Source organism: Macaca mulatta, chromosome 7 (assembly GCF_049350105.2).
Source record: "Macaca mulatta isolate MMU2019108-1 chromosome 7, T2T-MMU8v2.0, whole genome shotgun sequence".
Classification (NCBI taxonomy): domain Eukaryota; kingdom Metazoa; phylum Chordata; class Mammalia; order Primates; family Cercopithecidae; genus Macaca; species Macaca mulatta.
In genome coordinates this window covers 125,973,682-125,996,642 of record NC_133412.1, presented here as the reverse complement: position 1 = coordinate 125,996,642, position 22,961 = coordinate 125,973,682, and the positions used below count along the sequence as shown (strand labels likewise).

At 43.1% G+C, this 22,961-nt stretch overlaps 1 protein-coding gene across 6 annotated transcripts in view; it reads left to right on the top strand.

Annotated features, from left to right (window-relative positions):
- FERMT2 (FERM domain containing kindlin 2) overlaps positions 1-1,317 on the top strand; it is a 96,068-nt gene extending 94,751 nt beyond the window's left edge. For 5 of the 6 annotated variants that reach the window (XM_028850162.2, XM_028850160.2, XM_028850161.2 and 2 more), the window contains one exon: positions 57-1,317. In XM_028850162.2, the coding sequence (XP_028705995.1) occupies positions 57-230 (174 nt within the window). In that variant the 3' untranslated portion in view covers positions 231-1,317. The remainder of the gene's footprint in view (positions 1-56) is intronic. The other variant, NM_001266319.1, reaches the window with a different exon arrangement.
- Positions 1,318-22,961: the final 21,644 nt, after the last annotated feature.

Here is a 22,961-nt window from a genome sequence, read left to right as displayed (position 1 = left end):
TGGACCCCGCCACCTGGCATTCGGGACAGCACTGATGATTCTTGTCTTTGTTCCAGGTCACCGTAGAGTTTGCAGATGAAGTACGATTGTCCTTCATTTGTACTGAAGTAGATTGCAAAGTGGTTCATGAATTCATTGGTGGCTACATATTTCTCTCAACACGTGCAAAAGACCAAAATGAGAGTTTAGATGAAGAGATGTTCTACAAACTTACCAGTGGTTGGGTGTGAATAGAAATACTGTTTAATGAAACTCCACGGCCATAACAATATTTAACTTTAAAAGCTGTTTGTTATATGCTGCTTAATAAAGTAAGCTTGAAATTTATCGTTTTATCATGAAAACTTCTTTGCCTTACCAGACCAGTTAATATGTGCACTAAACAAGCACGACTATTAATCTATCAGGATATAATAAACTTGAATTTGGCACACATTCCTTAGGGCCATGAATTTAAAACTGAAATAGTGGGCAAATCAGGAACAGACCATCACTGATTTAAGCTAGCCAAACTGTAAGAAACAAGCCATCTATTTTAAAGCTATCCAGGCCTTAACCTATATGAACTCTATTTATCATGTCTAATGCATGTGTTTTAATGTATGTTTAATTTGATATGTTTTAAAATATCCTACTTCTGGTAGCCATTTAATTCCTTCCCCCCACCCCCAAATAAATCAGGCCTGCAGGAGGCCTGATGTTTAATAATGTCATTGTGTTTGACCTTGAAGGAAAATGCTATTAGTCTGTCGTGCTTGATTTGTTTTTGTCCTTGAATAAGCATGTTATGTATATTGTCTTGTGTTTTTATTTTTACACCATATTGTATTACACTTTTAGTATTCACCAGCATAATCACTGTCTGCCTAAAATATGCAACTCTTTGCATTACAATATGAAGTAAAGTTCTATGAAGTATGCATTTTGTGTAACTAATGTACAAACACAAATTTTATAAAATTGTACAGTTTTTTAAAAACTACTCACAACTAGCAAATGGCTTAAATGTAGCATCTCTGCATTAATTAAATGCCTTTAAGAGATATAATTAATGTGCAGTTTTAATATCTACTAAATTAAGAATGACTTCATTATGATGATTTGCCACAATGTCCTTAACTCTAATGCCTGGACTGGCCATGTTCTAGTCTGTTGCGCTGTTACAATCTGTATTGGTGCTAGTCAGAAAATTCCTAGCTCACATAGCCCAAAAGGGTGCGAGGGAGAGGTGGATTACCAGTATTGTTCAATAATCCATGGTTCAAAGACTGTATAAATGCATTTTATTTTAAATAAAAGCAAAACTTTTATTTAATAGTTATTTTTGTACTTGTTTTTAATGTTTACATAGTATCAATTTAGTAGAAATGAACTTCTGCCTTTTGGAAATGCTTTGCCTACATGTTGTTATTTTGTGAGAACAACGGGTTAGTATTCCACATCATCGCCAGATAGACACACTTTATCTCAAAGATAGTCTTTCGCCTCGATTGAAAAGCCCTCATTTTCTTAACACTTAAAAATGAATGTGTAATACCTAAATGTTAGAAATGTACTTATAAATAGAAGTTGGCTGTGGCAGAATTTGTTTTAAATAACAAAATTATTCTTGTTTTACAAAAAAAAATACGTTTACGAATTTACTGCCAGTCATTACTGCTGTCATCATTCAAGACTCAAGACTTTTTAGTCCTTTACCCTTTGCATGTAGACCAATTCCTGATTTTCCCCTCACACAGCCTTGCATCTTTTCTCTTGTTATTGCTGCCACCATCATCCAAATTCAGTTCTTTGTCCTGTGCCTGCTGTAGTGTGGCACCATCTTAAGACAAGACTGAGATCACATTCTCCATGACTTTTCTTTGCACTCTAAAGCCATAACAGGCCTTGCTCCAAAATTTAAGAGCACCTTTCCACTAAACGTTTTAAAATATACTCCCTTTCCTCATCTTTAGTAAGTGACTGTGCAAGTCACCAACTTGAATATTCAGCAACTTGCATGTCACCTACCGAAAGCCCCAAAACATTCATTGAAACCACACCTATTCAAGTGCTTTCTAGTCCCATGGCCTCCACGCAAGTGAGAATAGCCTCTGTGCTGATTGCCCCACTTCTAGTTTGCCCTGCTGCCCTCCCAGTGATTTTGAGATTAATCCAGCCCCAACATAGCACTGACTGCATTTCAGCTCTAATGACTTCTTATTGCCTACAGGATAAAAGCCAAAGTAAAGTGCTCAGAGGTTTTGTATGGTTTCCCAGCCCACATTTTCATCCTTATCGCCCAACAATCTGCATTGCAGTCCAGCTGGGCAGCTCACATTCTCCACTTTGCACTCATCCCATCTCCCTATCATTCCCCAAGTCTGGAATGTCTAGTCCTGGACCTTCGTCCAGTTTGTACCTGTCTACACCTCATCTGTCTAGCATTTTAGAAAAAGGTCAAGTGGGCCTGGCACAGTGGGTCACACCTGTAATCCCAGCATTTTGGGAGCCTGAGGTAGGTAGGTCACGAGGTCAGGAGTTCAAGACCATCCTGGTCAAGATGGTGAAACCCCGTCTCTACTAGAAATACAAAAATTAGCTGGGCATGGTGGCACACACTTGTAATCCCAGCTACTGGGGAGTCTGAGGCAGGAGAATTGCTTGAACCTGGGAGGTGGAGGTTGCAGCGAGTTGAGATTGTGCCACTGCACTCCAGTCTGGGCAACAGAGCAACACTCCATCTCAAAAAAAAAAAAAAGGCCAGGCACAGTGGCTTATGCCTGTAATCCCAGCACTTTGGGGGCTGAGGTAGGAGGATCATGAGGTCAAGAGATCGAGACCATCCTGGCCAACATGATGAAACCCCGTCTCTACTAAAAATAGAAAAATTAGTCGGGCATGGTAGTGCACACCTGTAGTCCCAGCTACTTGGGAGGCTAAGGCAGGAGTATCGCTTGAACCCAGGAGGCGGAGGTTACAGTGAGCCAAGATTTCACCACTGCACTCCAGCCTGGGTGACAAAGTGAGACTCCATCCCAAAAAAAAAAAAAAAGAAAAAAACTCGTGTTCTTTCTTCTATAAACACTTTCAAGTTTCCTTGCAGCCAAAAAACTCTTCCTCTTCTGAACTGCCATTGAATTTGGTCCTTCTGCGGAACTAAAGAGTGATCATCCTTATTATGGTTGAGTATATCATGTCGCCCCTAACAAATTATTACATGTTTGAGGATTTGGTTGAATTTGGTCCTTCTGTGGAACTAGAGTATCCAAATCATTACATCCTTGAGGACTGGATCTCAGTGCTATGGTTCCTACTTAGGATCACTTACACATGGGTTTATTGAATATAATGATGGTTATTTTGGAAATAACAAAATTATTAACCAAACCAAATAACCAAAGGAATTATTATTAGAACTAAGAGTTTGTGTAGCCTCAGTATAGTTTAATACAGAGCAAACTAACTCTTTTTTTTTGGACACCAACTATGCAATAGGAAGCATGCTAAGTACTCATATTCTCTCAAGGATGCATACAGTCCAGCCTCATCATTTTATAGATGAAGCTAGAGGAGGCCAACTGACCTGTTTAAAGTCAGACATCTATGATTACTGCCAAGGCCAATCATCTCCCTATCTAGTAGTAGTAAAAACAAACCTTACATGAATTCTGAGAACACCATTAGTAGTGACCTCTCTAGAGAGAACATAGGTCTGTGAGAACACCAGCTGGGACTCAGAGACCTAGGTTCAGCTTTCTGCTCCATGTGACTCAAGCTCATGTGGATATGAAAGCACTGGTGACAGGACCCCAACCTAGCTCCCATCCAACTTTTTACCTTAAATCAGCAGGTTAGAAACCTGCTGGAAGCCCCTGGCCGGGCGCGGTGGCTCACACCTGTAATCCCAGCACTTTGGGAGGCCGAGGTCAAGAGATTGAGACCATCCTGGCCAACATGGTGAAACCCCGTCTCTACTAAAAATACAAAAATTAGCCCCAACTACTCAGGAGGCTGAGGCAAGAGAATGGCTTGAACCCAGGAGGTGGAGGTTGCAGTGAACTGAGATTGCGCCACTGCACTCCAGCCTGGGCGACAGAGTGAGACTCCATCTCAAAAAAAAAAAAAAAAAAAAAAAACCTGCTGGAAGCCCCTGATGGTGACGTAGTTAATCAGTAATCTCAACTCAGTACAAATTATATTTTACATGCCTTGAACTTTCAAAGTCAAGGAGCTAGAGACACGAACTTTATCAAGGAAAAGCTACTTGCCATTCTTGACCCTCTACTCTTACAGAGGACAAAAAGCAAGTATGTCACAGACTATACTGTTATTCTGTATACTGTATTTCTACTTTTTAAAAAAATGTTGAATCTTATTTAAGATGCTTTTAATGATCAGTTAGTGATGCAGTGAGATCATAATATCTATTCCTTAAAACTAAGTTTTTTCATTTTGGGCTTGTTTTTGAAACAGTGTCACTCTCGCCCAGGGTGGAGTGCAGTGGTGCAATCTCAGCTCACTGCAACCTCCACCTCCTGGGTTCAAGCAGTTCTCCTGCTTCAGCCTCCTGAGTACATGGGATTACAGGCACCCACCACCACGCCTGACTAATTTTTGTATTTTTAGTAGAGACAGGGTTTCGCCTTGTTGGCCAGGCTGGTCTCAAACTCCTGACCTCAGATGATCCTCCCTCTTCAGCCTCCCAAAGCACTGGGATTACAGGCATGAGCCACTGTGCACAGCCACCCTTATAACTAAGTTTGATAAATGATACAGCTGTTTTACACTCATCACTTAAAACATGTTAACGTCTTCACTCATCACTTCAATAATTCAGAAAGTCTGAGCATAGGGCTTTCTGAAATCCATCCCTTTGTGACATACCACATCACTGATACTGAATGGATAACCCTGCATAGCTGCCATCTTATCTCTCCTTAATTCTAAAAACATACACTGAGTTAAAAATCCATCACTCACAAAATGTTTTTGGAGCTATTGCATCGTCACCTCTTTTTGTCCTATAAATGGTGGAAGAAAGGCAAGGATGAGTTGACTTGCTACATTGGTGTAGACCTAATGAACATAGTACAATAAGCTGATCCAACTCTTACTCTGCTGATATATTTCCAGTCATCTCTACAAAGTAAGATCCAGGAAAAAGTTGTTTACTGGAGAGCTCTGTTCTCTTCAACAAATTAACTGTGCCTTTATCTGTTTGAACTGTTTTGGTCTGGCAGCTCAAGAATGAGGGAGGTGGCAGAGATAAGTGACAGGAAATGGGAAATTTGCAATCTGGGTAAAGGGAGTAAAATTCTCAGAGTGAATTGCAGAGCTACCCAGAACAGGAAGCAGTAGCCAAAAAGCCTTATCTGGTGACCTTATTTCCTGCTGTGTTGATCCTCTCTTGTTTTCTCTGCTTTATTTAATAAACAGTACAAAGTTTCCCAGGCTGAATGTGTACATTAAAATTCCCTAAAGAAACAGTTATCAGCAGACACACACACACACACACACACTCACACACACACTCAATTGGGTTTCCCTTTTGATGTTTGTTCATGGGCCTGCATATTACTAAAAATTACAAGCACTTAAAATAATTTGAGACCATTGTTTCATGAAATCTAATTATAGTCTCATGTGGCTTCACTGGCCAGGCATTATCTGTCTTACTGCTCAGGGAAGTGGTCCAAGTTCAATGTTAATTAAATTTGTGATTAAAAATGGCACAGCCAACCAAACAAGTTTAAAATCGTATCTGTATTAATACGGTTTGCAGATACTGCATGATAAAGAGGAGGTCTGAGCATAAAATTCTCATCTCAGATCTCAATTTTGTGACCTTTATGACAAGTGAGATTCAAGTGAACACATTTACTGTCAGGTTTACGGGTCGGTGTATTTAAACAACCTTGTTTATGTCTTGCTGGCCATATTATAAATCCAATTAGAAGGAACACTGGGAAAACAGAAGAGCAAGGGGCCAGGATAGCCAAAACATTCCTAAACAATAGGTGAGGGGACTCGCCTTACTAGATAACAAGTAGTGTAAAGTATATTGAAAGTGTAGCGTTGGCACAGAGATCAATAAAACAACTAGAGAATTCAAACAGAAACTCCAGAATATATCTGCGCACATACAGACACTTGGTTTCTCAGAGCTGGCCATGCAGATTGGGACAAAACAAAAGGGCTTCCGGGTGAATGGTGCTGGTGCTTATCTTTACAAAGCAAGAATTTGGACTACAACCTCATACCTGTATGTAGAAGTCCAAATCGATTCCAAATGGGTCAAAGTCTTGGATGTGAACGGCAAAACCACACAACTTTTAAAAGATGACAGATCATTTATATGACATTGGGGAAAGATATTTTGTGTTGAGGCACAAATAGTACAAACTGATTACATTAATGAGAACTATGAAGCTGCTGTAGAGAGTAAAAGGCAAGTCCAATTGAGAGGATATTTGCAACACATAATTGACAAAGAATTGGTATCCAGAAAATGAACCCGCACACAGATCAATCAAACGAGAAATGGACAAAACATTCGCTATTTGACAAGAGAAGAAACCTGAAATGGCCAATAAATACATGAAAACCTGTTCAACTTCACTAGTATTCTGGAAAATATGGGAGAAATAAATTTTAAGTACAATTAAAGTACAGTTTCAGATCTACCCATATTAGTAAAATATTTTAAATCTGACTATCAAGTATGGGATCATTGGAATACATATTGTTGGTGGGAGTATAAATTGGAACAGAGCACTTCAGAAACACTTTGACATCATCTGGTAAAATTATATTTATCCTACCCCCATGAAATTCCACCGCAAGGTTTACAAACACCCTGGGGAAACTCCTGCCCATACACACCAGGAGACAAGCACAAGAATATGCAAAGCACACAACTTATAACAGGAAGAAACTAGGAACAATCAAATGTCTCAACAATAGACTAAATTATAATCCAGTCCTAAGATGGAATCAAAACAGCAATGAATAAAATGCCAATGCACAAAACAACACGGATGAATCTCAATCTGATGCTGAACGAAAACATCTAGATGCAGAAGATACATAATATGATTAAACTATTTTAATGTCCAAGATTTTTAAATTTTTTCTTAAAAAAACATTTTTTTCTATTATGTAGAAAACTACTGTATTTTTAAAAGACTCTTGGTGGTTCTGTAATTTTAAAAGACTCTTAGTGTCTTTTAAAAGTCACTGCAGCCTAATGGACATGAGTCTTGCTCTTGACAGCTGCCACTCTGCTCTTTTGATGTGCTTTCCTGAGCCTGGATAAGATCAGCACATGGCTCTGGCCTCTGCTGCCAAGTGAACCTCTAATTGACTATTTAGCTGCCGTGGTTTAAGAATGGAGTAATGAGCCCAGGGTCAGGGGTTCGGTCCCCTTGTGGTCCAGTTGGCTTTGTTCTCTGTTTCATACTCACAGGCTGTACCACTATCCTGTAAATCCCATAAGAGACAATAGACAAGAACAGACCTATCAGCTCTATTAGAAAATCAACTCGGCCGGGCGCGGTGGCTCACGCCTGTAATCCCAGCACTTTGGAAGGCCGAGGCGGGCGGATCACAAGGTCAGGAGATCGAGACCATGGTGAAACCCCGTCTCTACTAAAAATAGAAAAAAATTAGCCGGGCGCAGTGGCGGGCGCCTGTAGTCCCAGCTACTCGGGAGGCTGAGGCCGGAGAATGGCGTGAACCCGGGAGGCGGAGCTTGCAGTGAGCCGAGATTGCGCCACTGCACTCCAGCCTGGGCGACAGAGCGAGACTCCGTCTCAAAAAAAAAAAAAAAAAAAAAAAAAAGAAAATCAACTCTAAGCTCAAAGATCTGGTCAGTATACAGATCACAGCATTGTCATGCATTGTATGAAAAGGTCGGCCGGGCGCGGTGGCTCACGCCCATAATCCCAGCACTTTGGGAGGCCGAGACGGGCAGATCATGAGGTCAGGAGATCGTGACCATCCTGACTAACACGGTGAAACCCCGTCTCCACTAAAATACAAAAAAAAATTAGCCGGGCATGGTGGCGGGCGCCTGTAGTCCCAGCTACACAGGAGGCTGAGGCAGGAGAATGGCGTGAACCCAGGAGGCGGAGCTTGCAGTGAGTCGAGATCATGCCACTGCACTCCAGCCTGGGCGACAGAGCGAGACTCCGTCTCAAAAAAAAAAAAAGAAAAGAAAAGAAAAGGAAAGGTCAACACGAATGTTACTAAATGACCCAAGTCATGGCTGAGGAGTCAAGGAGCTTACCAGACACCTTCTCTTGCAGCCTGGATATTAAAGGCATTCCTGTACTCTAGACCCAGGCCTTCCATAAATGCTAACTTTATCAAATAGGAATTCTAAAAATGATGTTGATTCTCAAGAAATCATCCTACACTTTCACTATTTGAAAGTGCTTTATAGATGTATAAACATGAAGACAACAGTATAGGAAAGTTAAAGACTGCTGCCGCATAGCAAAGAATCTTGAAAACACCTAGAATCTATTTTGTTTTGCTTTTCAAATGCCCCTGGTTTGGCCGGGTGCGGTGGCTCATGCCTGTAATCCCAGCACGCTGGAGGGGGTGAGGCAGGTGGATCATGAGGTCAAGAATTCAAGACCCGCCTGGCCAACATAGTGAAACTTCTTCTCCACTAAAAATACAATGAAAAAAAAAATTAGCTGGGCGTGGTGGCAGGCGCCTGTAATCCTAGCTATTTGGGAGGCTAAGGCAGGAGAATCACTTGAACCTGGGAGGCAGAGGTTGCGGTGAACCAAGATTGTGCCACTGCACACCAGTGGAACTGTGAGAACTATGAAGCTGCTGTAGAGAGTAAAAGGCAAGTCTCTGTCTCAAAAAAAGACTCCGCCTCAAAAAAAAAAAAAAAAAGGTCGTGGTTCATATAGAGAGGACCAGCAGAAGCAGTAATTACAGGTACGTAAAACCATTAGGAGACTTAAAGATATACACATATATTCGGTAAAACTAGCTCAGGGCAGCTTCAGTGAAAATGGAAAAGGCAGAGGAGTATCATAGACTAAAGGAGACACACCTGAGCTTTGTCTACAAGGGTTTATTTTGAATGAAAAGCCATAATTTTTACCAGCAGTGGCAATACTAATTGATCTGTACCAAAGATGGGGAAAGGGAGCCCTAACTCTTCAAACACAGCCTCAACAAGGAAGAAACTTACTTGCCAAGAACAAATCAGTAGCTAATAGGAGGCTAATGTTGAGATTCTCTTTGTCACTTAGATATGACTTTTGTTTCTAAACCTCATACCCAAGGAATATCTTTGTATGATCAGCCTAAATGTCTTCATGGAAGGTTTATCATACTCTAGTTTCAGGTATTCTCAAAAGAGCCTGTCTTGTCCTATGTGTCACTTTTCTTTCTGATTGGGCTTTAGTCTCTAGCTTCTGGGCTCCAAGTACTCACCATCTGGCAGTACTTTAGACATTTCCTTCTACTTTCTCATAGATTCTGCGGAAAGCAACCACATAATGAAAAGTAAATGTCTTCTGCTTATTCTTAGCAGGAAGCCGGAACTAAGTTCCTTGCAAGGCCCCATTCCAGACCTTGCGGTGCTACAGATGGAGCCTACACTGTGACCTTGACCTCTTTCACATGCCCAGAATTCCTCCTATGAAGATCTTTAAAGAGGAAACTGGACAGATGTTTTCTTTAATCTTCTCTGGTTAAGACAAATTCATGCAATGTAGAACTTCTAGAGGGTTTTTGTTTTTTGTTCTTGAGGCAAACAACATGAATGAAAAATGTCTCCTCTACTTCCAAGAACTGCTGGAGAGCAAATTATGTTGATCCTTAAAAACGATTTCTAAACCTGTAAGATTTGATTGTAAAACTTGCTCTTGAGGCCGGATGCGGTGGCTCACGCCTGTAATCCCAGCACTTTGGGAGGCCAAGGCGGGTGGATCATTTGAGGTCAGGAGTTCGAGACCAGCCTGGACAACATGGTGAAACCCCATCTCTACTAAAAATACAAAAGTTAGCCAGGCATGGTAGTGGGCACCTGTAATCCCAGCTACTTGGGAGGCTGATGCAGGAGGATCTCTTGAACCCAGGAGGCAGAGGCTGCAGTGACCCAAGGTCTCGCCACTTCATTCCAGCCTGGGAGAAAGAGCAAAACTCTGTCCAAAAAAAAAGGCCGGGCATGGTGGCTCTCGCCTGTAATCCCAGCACTTTGGGAGGACAAGGAAGGTGGGTCACCTGAGGTCAGGAATTCAAGATCAGCCTGACCAACATGGTGAAACCCCATCTCTACTAAAAATACAAAATTAGCCAAGCATGGTGGTACATGCCTGTAATCCTAGCTACTCGGGAGGCTGAGGCGGGAGAATCGTCTGAACCCGGGAGGCAGAAGTTGCAGTGAGCCGAGATTGTGCCATTGCACCCCAGCCTGGGCAACAAGAGCAAAACTTCATCTCGAAAAAAAAAAAAAAAAAAAAAACAATGCTGGTTGTGGTGGCTCACGCCTGTAATCCCAGCACTTTGGGCGGCCGAGGTGGGTGGATCATTAGGTCAGGAGGTTGAGACCAGCCTGACCAACATGGTGAAACCCCATCTCTTCTAAAAATACAAAAATTAGCCAGGTGTGGTAGCGTGTGCCTATAATCCCAGCTACTCAGGAGGCTGAGGCAAGAGAATCGCTTGAACCAGGGAGGCAGAAGTTGCAGTGAGCAGAGGTCATGCCACTGCACTCCAGTCTGGGCAACAGAGCAAGACTCCATCTCAAAAAAAAAAAAAAAGAAAGAAAGAAAAGAAAAAAAAAAAAAAAAACTTGTTCTTAATTTATATCCTGAGAAATTAAGCTAAGAAGCTGTCTGTATTCCATAAAAGCCTGGGGCATAGTCTTTTGCAATCTGTTAAGGCAACTATTCTTTAAAAAGGGGGTGGGGGTTTTAATAACTAAATGTTTATTACATAATTGAGTGATGTCTCTATATAAGAGGTCACAAATCACGGAGGCCAGTGAGTTCATTTTGTTCCAAGAGATCTACAAATTCAGAGCTGTTCCTCAGCCTGCACTGACCCCAAGGAAGCAAGTAAAGCTGTCTGGTCAACATATTCTTTTGAGAAAGGGAAGAAACTTCCCTTGGAGAGCTGAAGACCACAGCAGGTTACTTAAGTTGAGTAGGGAGAGGTAGAGCGCAAAGGGCCATTATCCTTTTAACAAATTGGGTACTTTTAGTGTCCAGAAGGAAGAGAACACTATATTCAGTGAGGGAGGGCCCAGGGATGAAAAGACTCTTGGAAGACAGCACACAAGCAGTTTGATACATATCACACGGCCGGCTGATGATGACAAGCTGCTGGGTGCATGATGGCAGGGATAAGTGTTCAGCAGGCAAAGAGAGGCCGTGGGCCACAGCGACCTGGCCCAGGGGAGAAGGCAGGAAGGCACAGGCACAAGGCGGGGAAGCAAGGTTCCAGGTCAGTGAGGAGCTCCACACCCTGACATGAAAAAATGGTAGATGCTCAATAAATATTTGTGAAAACCTCCAAAAGGGATTTTTTTAAAAAAAGAAATTGGATCAAATCCACAAACGAAGAAGTCATGTGGAGTAATGTAGCACATGTTTGAGTTATTCAAATGAAGCTAAACTTGGCCAACTATTTCCCAAGTGCAGATGGGAAAACCAGAACACGAGGGAGACTATCATTTAAAATCATCCTGAAGAAACACAGGAAAAATAATAATGTGCCTGTGGCCAGGTGTGGTGGCTTGTACCTGCAATCACAGGACTTTGGCAGGCTGAGGTGAGAGGATTGCTCGAGCCCAGGAGTTCTAGACCAACTCTACAAAAAAGAAAGAAAAGAGGAGGGGAGGAAGGAAGGAAGGAAGGAAGGAAGGAAGGAAGGAAGGAAGGAAGGAAGGAAGGAAGGAAGGAGGGAGGGAGGGAGGGAGGGAGGGAGGGAGGGAGGGAGGGAGGGGAGGGAGGGAGGGAAGGAAGGAAGGAAGGGAGGGAAGCAGGAAGGAAGGAAGGAATCAGCTGAGTATGCCAGGTGTGGTGGCTCACACCTGTAATCCCAGCACTTTGGGAGGCCAAGGCGGGCGGATCATGAGGTCACGAGTTTAAGACCAGCCTGGCCAATATGGTGAAACCCTGTCACCCTGTCTCTACTAAAAATACAAAAATTAGCCAGGCATGGTGGTGCTTGCCTGTAGTCCCAGTTACTCGGGAGGCTGAGGCAGAAGAATAGCTTGAACCCAGGAGGCAGAGGTTGCAGTGAGCTGAGAGATCGTGCCACTGCACTCCAGCCTGGGCGACAGAGCGAGACTCCATCTCAAAAAAAAAAACAAAAAACAAACAAACAAAAAAAAGCAAAGAATTAGCCAGGTATGGTGGTGCACACCTGTAGTCCCAGCTACTTGGAAGGCAGAGGCAGGAGGATCACTTGAGTCCAGGACCTCAAGGCCACAGTGAGCCATGATTGCACCACTGCACTCCAGCCTGGGCGACAGAGGGAGACCCTATCTCTAAAATAAATAATAACTTTTTAAAAATACATGCATGTGAAGCATCAGTTGTAACCTAAATTAGTTTAAATGCTTGTATTGTTTGTTTGTTTTGAGATGGAGTCTCACTCTGTTGCCAAGGCTGGAGTGCAATGGCATGATCTCAGCGCACCTTTGCCTCCCGGGTTCAAGTGATTCTCCTGCCTCAGTCTCCCGAGTAGCTGGGATTACAGGCATGCGCCACCACGCCCAGTTAATTTTCATATTTTTAGTAGAGATGGGGTTTCACCATGTTGGTCAGGCTGGTCTCAAACTCCTGACCTCGGGTGATCCACCCGCCTCCACCTCCCAAAGTGCTGGGATTACAGGCATGAGTCACCGCGTCCAGCTAAATGCTTGTATTTTTTAAAAAGCACTGGAGGAACAAAAATGAGAAAGCAACAAAAAAAGTTTTAAAGAACTCTAAGATAAAGGGGTATAACACACTGACGCTTCCCAAACAGGATGTCATGGAGAAGACCCGTGGGAAGCCCAATGTCCATTAAAGACACTCCTTACATTTAGGATGAGGAGAGAGAGATGGGCCAGAAACAGACAGCAGCACGTGAGCACATCCTCAGGGGAGGACAAAAGGGAAGGAACGAGATCACAGATAACCAGCAAGAGAGCTGAAGCGTGGGAATCTTTTTTGTGACACGGCTAGGAGTGCACGGAGACCTTAGACCCAGGGCAGATGTGCTTAAATCTGCTTTTCTAAAACAAAACATGTTGTGGTGCTCAGAGCAACTTCTGTGAAGGGATTTGGAAAGCCCGTGACCCTAAATAAATCGTCAAAGACAGCTCTTTCTGGTAAATTCCATCTAGGTCCTCTAGAGAAAAAAATGACACCGGTAACCGATACTATGCAAAGCAAGAGAGACCAGCAGAGCCCTTCTCATCCCACAGCTCTGCACTCAAGACATCTTGAGGGGACCTTCCCTGACAACCCTCTCTAAAGTGTCCCCACAAGGTTCTTACTATGTCCTCAGCGTCTGTCTCCTAGGCTGAGAACTGGGAGGCTGCCCTCGTCCGCACATCCCCAGTGCCTCACAGGGCCTGGCATAGAGAAGGTGCTTAAAACGAATTCCTTGCCTGAAAGAAGAAAAGAACTCCAGCCAAAGGAAAAGATTAGCCCATAACAATGTGAGAACACGGAAGTGAAAGTTGCTAATAAAAGAAACTCAGAACGGTATTCCAGGCCCGGGGTTGATATGATTATATGCTTAGCTGATTAGCTGGAGATATTTTTTTTTCCTTTTTTCTGCTATTTTTGGGTCTAAAATCTTAGCCTTCTCTATTACTAGCTGTTGTAAAGACAGGAAATAGAGCCAATTTAAATATTGACCCAATCAAAACAATCCAGAGATAGGTGCCCTCAAATTCAAAAGGCAAACAAGAAAAAAAAAAGTCAGGGTCGTCTGCATTATCCCTTTATGTGCTATTTGTCAGGAATGTGGAGATAGTGTCGTGGAGACAAAGTTCAGAAGTTAATTCTCAAGTTAAGTGTGAAGGTGAAGAGTCTATTGCAAGGGCAGAGTCCTCTCTCATTTATTCTTACCCAAATCTCCTGCAGTGTGTCCCTATCATGCCAGTTCCCAAATGTCAGTCACATTCAAAATAAACAGAAAAGGATTTTTCCAAAACCAAATAAGAATAGTTTTTTGTTTTGGGGTTTTTTTTGTTGTTGTTGTTGTTGTTGTTTTGTTTTGTTTTGTTTTTGAGACAGAGTGTTACTCTGTCACCCAGGCTGGAGTGCCGTGGTGCGATCTCAGCTCACTGCAACCTCGCCTCCTGGGTTCAAGCGATTTGCCTGCCTCAGTCTCCTGAGTACCTTGAATTACAGGCGCCCGCCACCCTGCCCGACTAATTTTTGTATTATTAGTAGAGACGGGGTTTCACCATGTTGGCCAGGCTGGTCTCGAACTCCTGACCTCAGGCGATCTGGCAGCCTCGCCCTTCCAAAGTGCTGAGATTACAAGCATGAGCCACCGCACCTGGCCAAGAATACATTTTCCTAAAGGTAATCTCTGCCCCACTTTCCCTCCATGAGCGGTAATGAACACTTATTGAACAAGTAGTGCATCACAGGGGCTTGGCAATGCACTTTACACCAGAGGCGTGTGATCTCACATGAATGTTACAAGCCTGAAGAGGGAACCAGACTACGGAGAAGTCAAGAAATTTTCTCAAAGCCACATAGCTGCAAAATGGCTCCAAAGCTTGTAATAGTACAATGTGTTCTGTCCCCTTTATATGGATAATTGAACATTGCCCAGGAAAAGTATAGAGATGGCAGCCAACTATGATCTATCCAATCAGTTGGTTTTTATATTTCATGCTTTTAAAAACTTCTTATTATGAAAACATTCAAATATATGCAAAGAAAATACAGTATATAATGAACCACGCATGGCCTGCATAGATTTTTAAATCATCTTTTCAGCTCCTATTAATACATTAAAGACTGCTGGGATTATGCTTGAGATTGTACTGAATCTCTATTTTACTTTGGGGAGAACTGACATTTTAATATTGATTGTTTCAATTCACAGGTATGGTATTTCTTTCCATTTATTGGAATCTTTAAGAGAAAAACTATTATTAGAAATATCTTATTCCTAGGCCAGGTGTGGTGGCTCACACCTGTAATCCCAGTACTTTGGGAGGCCAAGGCGGGCAGATCATTTGAGGTCAGGAGTTCGAGATCAGCCTGGCCAACATGGTAAAACCCCGTCTCTACTAATAATACAAAAATTAGCTGGGCATGGTGGCACACGTCTGTAATTCTAGCTACTTGGGAGGCTGAGGCAGGAGAATTATTTGAATCCCGGAGGCAGAGGTTGCAGTGAGCTGAGATCATGCCACTGCACTCCAGCCTGGGCAACAGAGTTAGGCTCTGTCTCAAAAAAAAAAAAAGTAGATGCTGAATGAAAGATAATGGAAAGTAGAAACTCCAGTTTCCTAGTGATAACACAGGGCGGCCTCTCTCATTAACTTCTTAAAGAGAGTTGTGTGATTTGTCATAGAGAAAATCATTGGCTAGAGTGATTTGTGATTTTTTTTTTTTTTTTTTTTTGAGACAGTCTCCCCTGTCACCCAGGCTGGAGTGCAATGGCACGATTTCAGCTCACAGCAGACGCTGCCTCCCGGGTTCAAGCAATTCTCCTCTACCAGCCTCCCGAGTAGCTGGGATTACAGGTGCCCACCACCATGCCCAGCTAATTTTTGTATTTTTTAGTAGAGATAGGGTTTCACCATGTTGGCCAGGTTGGTCCTGAACTCCTGACCTCAGGCAATCCACCCACCTCGGCCTCCCAAAGTGCTGGGATTACACGTGTGAGCCACCTCGCCCAGCCTGTGATATCTTGTATAGTTTCACATGTCAATTCTTGCAACTGTACAAAGACTAAGGAGAGAGAGAATTCATTCTGAAATAGAAAAGGGAAAATCCTTATCAGAGAACAAAAAGACTATGCTTTTGGTACTTTTTATGAGATTAACATTCAGCAATGGTTAACTTCCCCATGGCCAAATTAATTAGATTAAGGAGGCATTAATGAGACACATTTTGAATGTGATCCAGATACATCTTTCCCTTTGTGAATAAAAGGTGCTTTAGGGATAACTAAACCAAATTCTAAAACTATTTTTCTCTACTGTGTAGTAGAGATGATTTGCGCTAGAAGTTTACAGGATAAAAAGTCAGCCTTTAGTAATTTAAAAAACATCTGAATTCTTGAAATGTATGAATGGAACTATTAACATATCCAGTACTCCAGCCAGGTGTGGTGGCTCACACGTGTAATCCCAGCACTCTGGGAGGCTGAAGACGGAGAATGGTTTGAGTCCAGACTTTCAGACCAGCCTGGGCATCATGGCAAGACCTCATCTCAACAAAAAATATAAAAATATTAAAATATTTAAAAATATATAAAATATAAAAAATTGGCCAAGCGCTATGGCTCACACCTGCAATCCCAGAAGTTTGAAAGGCCAAGGCAGGTGGATCACTTGAGGTCAGGAGTTTGAGACCATCCTGGCCAACATGGGGAAACCCTGTCTCTACTAAAGATACAAAAATTAGCTGGGTGTGGTGGCTTGTGCCTGGAGGCTGAGCGAGGAGAATCGCTTGAGCCTCCCAAAGTGCTGGGAATTCAGGAGGCAGAGGTTGCAGGGAGCCGAGATCACACCACTGCACTCTAGTCTGGGCAACAGAGTGAGGCTGTCTCAATCAATCAATCAATAAAAATAAATTAGCTGGGCATGGTGGCATGTGCCTGAGGTTCCAGCTATTTGGAAGGCTGAGGTAGGAGGATCTGTTGAGCCTGGGAGGTCAAGGCTGCAGCGAGCTGTGACTGCCACTGCACTCCAGTGTCACCCAGTGCACTCTGGGTGACAGAGCGAGACCTGTCTCAAAACAAACCACAAGCCATCCAGTACTCACCAGAGGTATCCCAGCATCAATAACACACTCTACATCTTAAATATCTGGTGTTTAAACAAGTGCAAGCAATTCAAATTAGAATCATTATAAAATCATGACAAATCCCACAAGGAGATAATTGTGTGTGTGAATGTGTTGGAGATGGAGGTGAGGGTCACAGGAAGAAAATTCTCTAGTTAGAGGTTTTTCAGCACTACCATCTTTTCATTTTTCCTCCAAAGATGGACTGGCCAGACAATATCTGAAAGAAACATTGCCAGGCCTGGGGAAGTGTCTGCTGCTGCCAGGACAGCATTAGAATAAACAAAAGAGGGCCAGGCCCCATGCATGCACATCTCTGGATTACTCATGCTCACTCCCAGGGCCTCTCCCTGGTGCAGCTGTGAAGTGGGCAAAATGTATCTTTAGACTCTCCTACTTCCCCTTCTGGGTCTTGGTCCTCTCTCCTGGTTCCATCCGAGCTACTCAATGCCTCGTGCTGTCCAGGGTAGCACCACACCCAGGCACCCACATTCCTCCTTGGAAGGTGACCTTGTCCCCAAAGCAAAGTTTCTTCCTCTCCCTCTCCTTCTCCCCAACCCTCCACTAAAGTTAAAGTTAAAATTCTCCTCCTCTCAGCTAACTGCCTGGGAGGAAAGCAACGTAAATGAATTCATACCAGTATGTGAGTCACTAATATTTTGTATTCCTCCCATGTGTACTGGCATTTTAAAAGTTTCTTAAGACAGGGCCAGGCACGGTGGCTCACACTTGTAATCCCAGCACTTTAGGGGGCCAAGGCAGGTGGATCATGAGGTCAAGAGATCGAGACCATCCTGGCCAACATGGTGAAACACCATCTCTACTAAAAATACAAAAATTAGCTGGGTGTGGTGGTGGGCGCCTGTAGTCCCAGCTACTCAGGAGGCTGAGACAGGAGAACTGCTTGAACCTGGGAGGCAGAGGTGGCAGTGAGCGAGATCATGCCACTGCATTCCAGCCTGGAGACAGAGCAAGACTGTCTCAAAAACAAACAAACAAAAAGTTTGTTAAGTTAAAGGAATGTTTCCTTTAGAAGGAAAACTCAATCTGTAGGATACCCAGCAAGGAAAACTGGGGAGGCCTGAGTTTCCTCAAACCATCCAAAGGCCATGGAGCCAATAGAGTCATTCCCTAGACCAGGTCTCCTCACCCCTACTGCAGACAAGTTCATGACCCACATTGACTCTTGGGCAAAGGGCTGGTGAAAAACTGTGGCAAATGCATGGATTTTGAAAATGTATTAAAAAGTGAAATATAAATCTAAAAGGTTAGATTTAATTCGAACAGTTTTCTTTTCTCAATGTCAAATAAAACAGAACGATTAACAAGGATATTAAATAAAACAGAATGATTAACAAGGATATCAAGACCATTCAACGGAGAAAAGGACAATCTTTTCCAACAAATGGTGGTGGGAAAACTGGATATTCACATGCAAAAGAATACAACTGGAGCGTTATCTTACACCTCATATGGAAATTAACTCAAAATGGATCAAAGACTCAAGTGTAAGAGTGAAAACTATACAACTCTTGGAAGAAAACATAGGAATAGGCCGGGCACAGTGGCTCACACCTATAATCGCAGCACTTTTAGAGGCTGAGGCAGGAGGATTTCTTGAGGCCAGGAATTCAAGACCAGTCTGGGTAACGTAGGAAGATACCATCGCTACAAAAGATAAAAAGTTAGCCAGGCACAGTGGTGCACACCTGTAGTACCATCCATGTGTAGGCAGCAATTAGCAAGGTTGAATTTCCTACAGATCTCTCCTTCAGCTGCTAGCAAGTAGTCTAGAGCTAATCCATTCTGATAGATAGCATTTCTCATCTAAGTTTCTTGCGGGGCCAGAATAGTCAAGGTTCTGCCGGTTTTATTAGTGATTGTTTTTAAGATAGCTTGTAACCGTATGATTTGGTTGATCATGTAAATGGGGGTCCGGCATCCCCAAAAGCCGTCTTGTGCCTAAGTAGCAGGCATCTAATATTGTATGATTCTCTCAGGGGGCCATTTAAGGCGGGAGAATTGCTGGAGCCCGGGAGATTGAGGCTGCAATGACCCCTGATCACACCACTACCCTCCAGCCTGAGTGATAGAGCAAGATCCTATCTGGAAAAAAAAAAAAAGAAAGAAAGAAAGAAAGAAAATATAGGAGTAAAACTTCATGCTATTGGATTTGGCAAAAATTTATTGGATATGGCACCAATAGCATGGGCAACAAAAGAGAAAAATAGCTAAACTGAATTTCATCAAAATTTAAACCTTCTAAAGGAAACTATCAACAGAGTGAAAAGGCAACCCACAGAATGCAAGAAAATATTTACAAATTGGCTGGGCATGGTGGCTGACACCCGTAATCCCAGCAGTTTGGGAGGCTGAGGTGGGAGGATCGGTGAGCCCAGGAGTTCGAGACCATCCTGGGTAACATAGTGAGACCTCATCTCTATGGAAAAAAAAAAAAAAAAGTAAAAAAAGAAAATATTTGCAAATCATATGTGATAAAGGATTAATATCCAGAATATATAAAGAACCCCTAGGCTGGATATGGTGGCTCACACCTGTAATCGCAGCACTTTGGAGGCTGAGATGGGGGGATCACTTGAGCTCAGGAGTTTGAGACCAGCCTGGGCAATATGGTGAAACCCCGCCTCTACAAAAAATACAAAAATTAGCCCAGGTGTGGTGGCACTCACCTGTAGTCCCTGCTACTCAGGAGGCTGAGGTAGGAGGATTGTTTGAGCCCAGGAGTTGGAGACTGCAGTGAGCCAAGATTGCATTGCTACACTCCAGCCTGGGTGACAGAGTGAGACGCTATCTCAAAAATGAAGTAAAATAAAATAAAGGAAATTCTAACATATGCTACAGTGTGGATGAATCTTGAAGACATTAGGCTAAAAGAAATAAGCTAGTCACAAAAGGACAAATAATTATATTATTCCACTTATATGAGGTGCCTAGAGTAATCAAATTCTTTAGAGTCAGAACCTAGAATGGTGAATACCAGGAACTGGGGAGGAGAGAATGAGGGGTAACTATTTAAGGGGTATAGAGTTTCAGTTTGGGGTGACGGGAAAGTTCTGGAGATAGTGGCAAATGTGATTGTAATTAATGGCACTGAATTGTACACTCAGGGTGAAAATTGTAAATTTTATGTTTTGTATATTTTAACACACACACAAAACCCTACATGAGCTTTTAAGATAATTATCTCACCCCACAAGGTCAGGTTTATAATCTAAAATGCATTTTCAACTTTTTAATAGCTAAAACTAATACAAGGGGGATTAGATTAGTCCATTTTGACCCTAGAATATAAATCAAGACTTCCAAGTCTCTCCGGATCCAGTTTAACAGCAAATTGTTTGGCTGGGCTGGTAGAAGGCCCGGAAGCTCTGGCTGACACCTGAGAATAACTGGCCCAGTGGCTGACCCTGCTGGCCCCAGCAGCACTGGTATCTACCTTTCAGAAGAGACATCACGGCCCTCGCATAGAAGCCCTGTGTTTATTACCTCCCAAGCGCAAGTCTGAGAAAGGCTTTTCCGCCTCTCAGATGAACTGCACCTTCACTCCCCCTTCTGCAGCGGACAATCGTATTTAGTATATATGACAACAGCCTTCTCCTTCGCCAAGCTTTGGTCAGCCTCCTCTGAGCCCTCTTCTCAACAGGCCTGGACCTTGGCCCCTGTTGTTACCAGTTGAGGGTGTCTAGCCTCCTGCTGGTTTGAAAAAAGAATTGGACAAAACGCACAAAGCAAGGAAAGAATGAAACCACAAAAGCACAGATTTAATGAAACAAAAGCACACTCCACAGGATGGGAGCTACCTGAGCAAGGGGCTCAAGGGGGGGGTTACAGAATTCTGTGGGGTTTAAATACCCCCTAGAGGTTTCCCACTGGTTACTCGGTGTATGCATATGTAATTGAAGAGGCGGAAGTGAAGTTACAAAGTTATTTACTTGTTGTACCCCCTATGCAAATGAAGAAGGTGAAGTGAGGTTACAAAGTTATTTAGTTGGTGTACCTCCTATACAAATGAAGAGGATGTTTCCTGTCATAGCTGAAGTAGAGTTACAAAGTTATTTACTTGGTCTTAGAAAGCTGGGGTTTTTCTGTTGGATTTAGCTCTAGGAAATCCTTAGGTTCCCTGCCCCAGACCCTATTCTCCTGCCTCACTGCCCTTGCTGGGTCTCCATAAATCCAGTTTTAGCAAGAATCCTGCCGAGTCCATACAGAGAGAATCCCCACCCCTCAATATCTGATCAAGTTCCTCATCCCCCGGGACCTTTGACATGTAAGTCCTTGACCTGTCTTCAGCAAGAATCCTGTGTTATCAGTTTAGCAAGAAGCCCCCTATCCTTGATGTCTCATAATTTCTATCCACTGACTCCCTCACTCTGCTTGCTGGCCATCAAACCTCAGCTGTCTTGATTATATTCAGAGTTGAGCTCAGTCTCTCTGGTTCAAAGCTCTTACTGCAATTGTCCTGAACAGAGTCCGCCTTACTATTTTAACAAGTGTATCGGATTAGTTTTTTCTTTAACACATAGCAGGAACCTTGGAAGGCTTAAAAGTGTTGGCATTTCAAAAGCAATAGTCCCATGGGAATCATAGTTACTGTCAAAGTAACCAATAATTTATCTGATCATCTAATTGCATTCTGGTAAATAAAATCCAACAGTATTTGTCCTATGAGCCCATAGGTTCATGACCTTCTAAAAGCTAGAAAATTTAGTGGTTATATCCAAGCCCTCTTGGGAGAATAGAAAAAAAATTATTCAGGCTGGGCACAATGACTCACACCTGTAATCCCAGCACTTTGGAGGCTGAGGAAGATGGATCACCTGAGGTCAGGAGTTCGAGACCAGCCTGGCCAACATGGCCAACCTTGTCTCTGCTAAAAATACAAAAATTAGCTGGGCGTGGTGGCAGGCGCCTGTAATCCCAGCTACTCGGGAGCCTGAGACAAGACAATCACTTGAACCCAAGAGGTGGAGGTTGCAGTGAGCCGAAATTGTACCATTGCACTCCAGTCTGGCCGACACAGAGAGATTCTGTCTCAATACATACATACATTAATTAAATCAGGGATTTAAAAAACAATGCCTAAGGCTTGAAATCCTGTTGCAGGCAGTCTAAACCCTACACCCATTTACTGTCACCACCTGTCTACCCCACCCCTGACCCAGCACACTTTCAGCCCTCGCCCCCACATACGGGCACACGTGCTGCTCTTGTTAGGTGACGCACAACAGTCCTCAGTGACCCGCATTTCCTTCCCACTCTGTAGGCTCCTTAGACATGTTCCTTGGTTTCTCAGGGCCGTGGCACCTGGCAGAGTCTGCAACCCACTCCGAGAAATTGGAGGGGGCTGCCGTCACTGTCGGTGACGTGGGAGGCCATTGCTGGGACGCCACCCTGTCTGTGCTTAAAAGAGAACACACCCCGGTGGCTGGAGGGTGTCTGTCTGCATGACTCATTGGAGAAGCTGTCTCCACGGGAGGAAGTGTGGAGCAGCCTCTCTAAATTTCATTTAGGTAAATTAAGGGGTGGAAAACCACTTGAAGTAGGAAGGCAAAGGCCAGAATTTATCCCTGGACATGCAACTGCTTTCTACATTTGGCCAGTACAGATTCATTCAGATGGAAACAATTTATTCCCTTCAAACCATGAGAAAGAAGCATGCCTTTGTCCTCTGTCAAGGTGTCCAGGGACTCATGGGTGGCTCTCATTAATGAAAACAACTGTTTCGCATTCACATCACACCTAATCTCCTGTATGGTAAATAATGGAAAGTACTTTAGAAAAGTGCTTGGAAACCCCTATTTCATCAAAGATGCTTCTTGCATGTAGTATTAGCAGACCTCTCTTTGGCCCCAGGCCATTTGGGTTTCCAGGGAAGAGGCATTGATGGGATTAGGTAACTAGGTCATTTGTCTTCATTAACTTTATTACTAACTTCCTGACTCTGGTTATAGG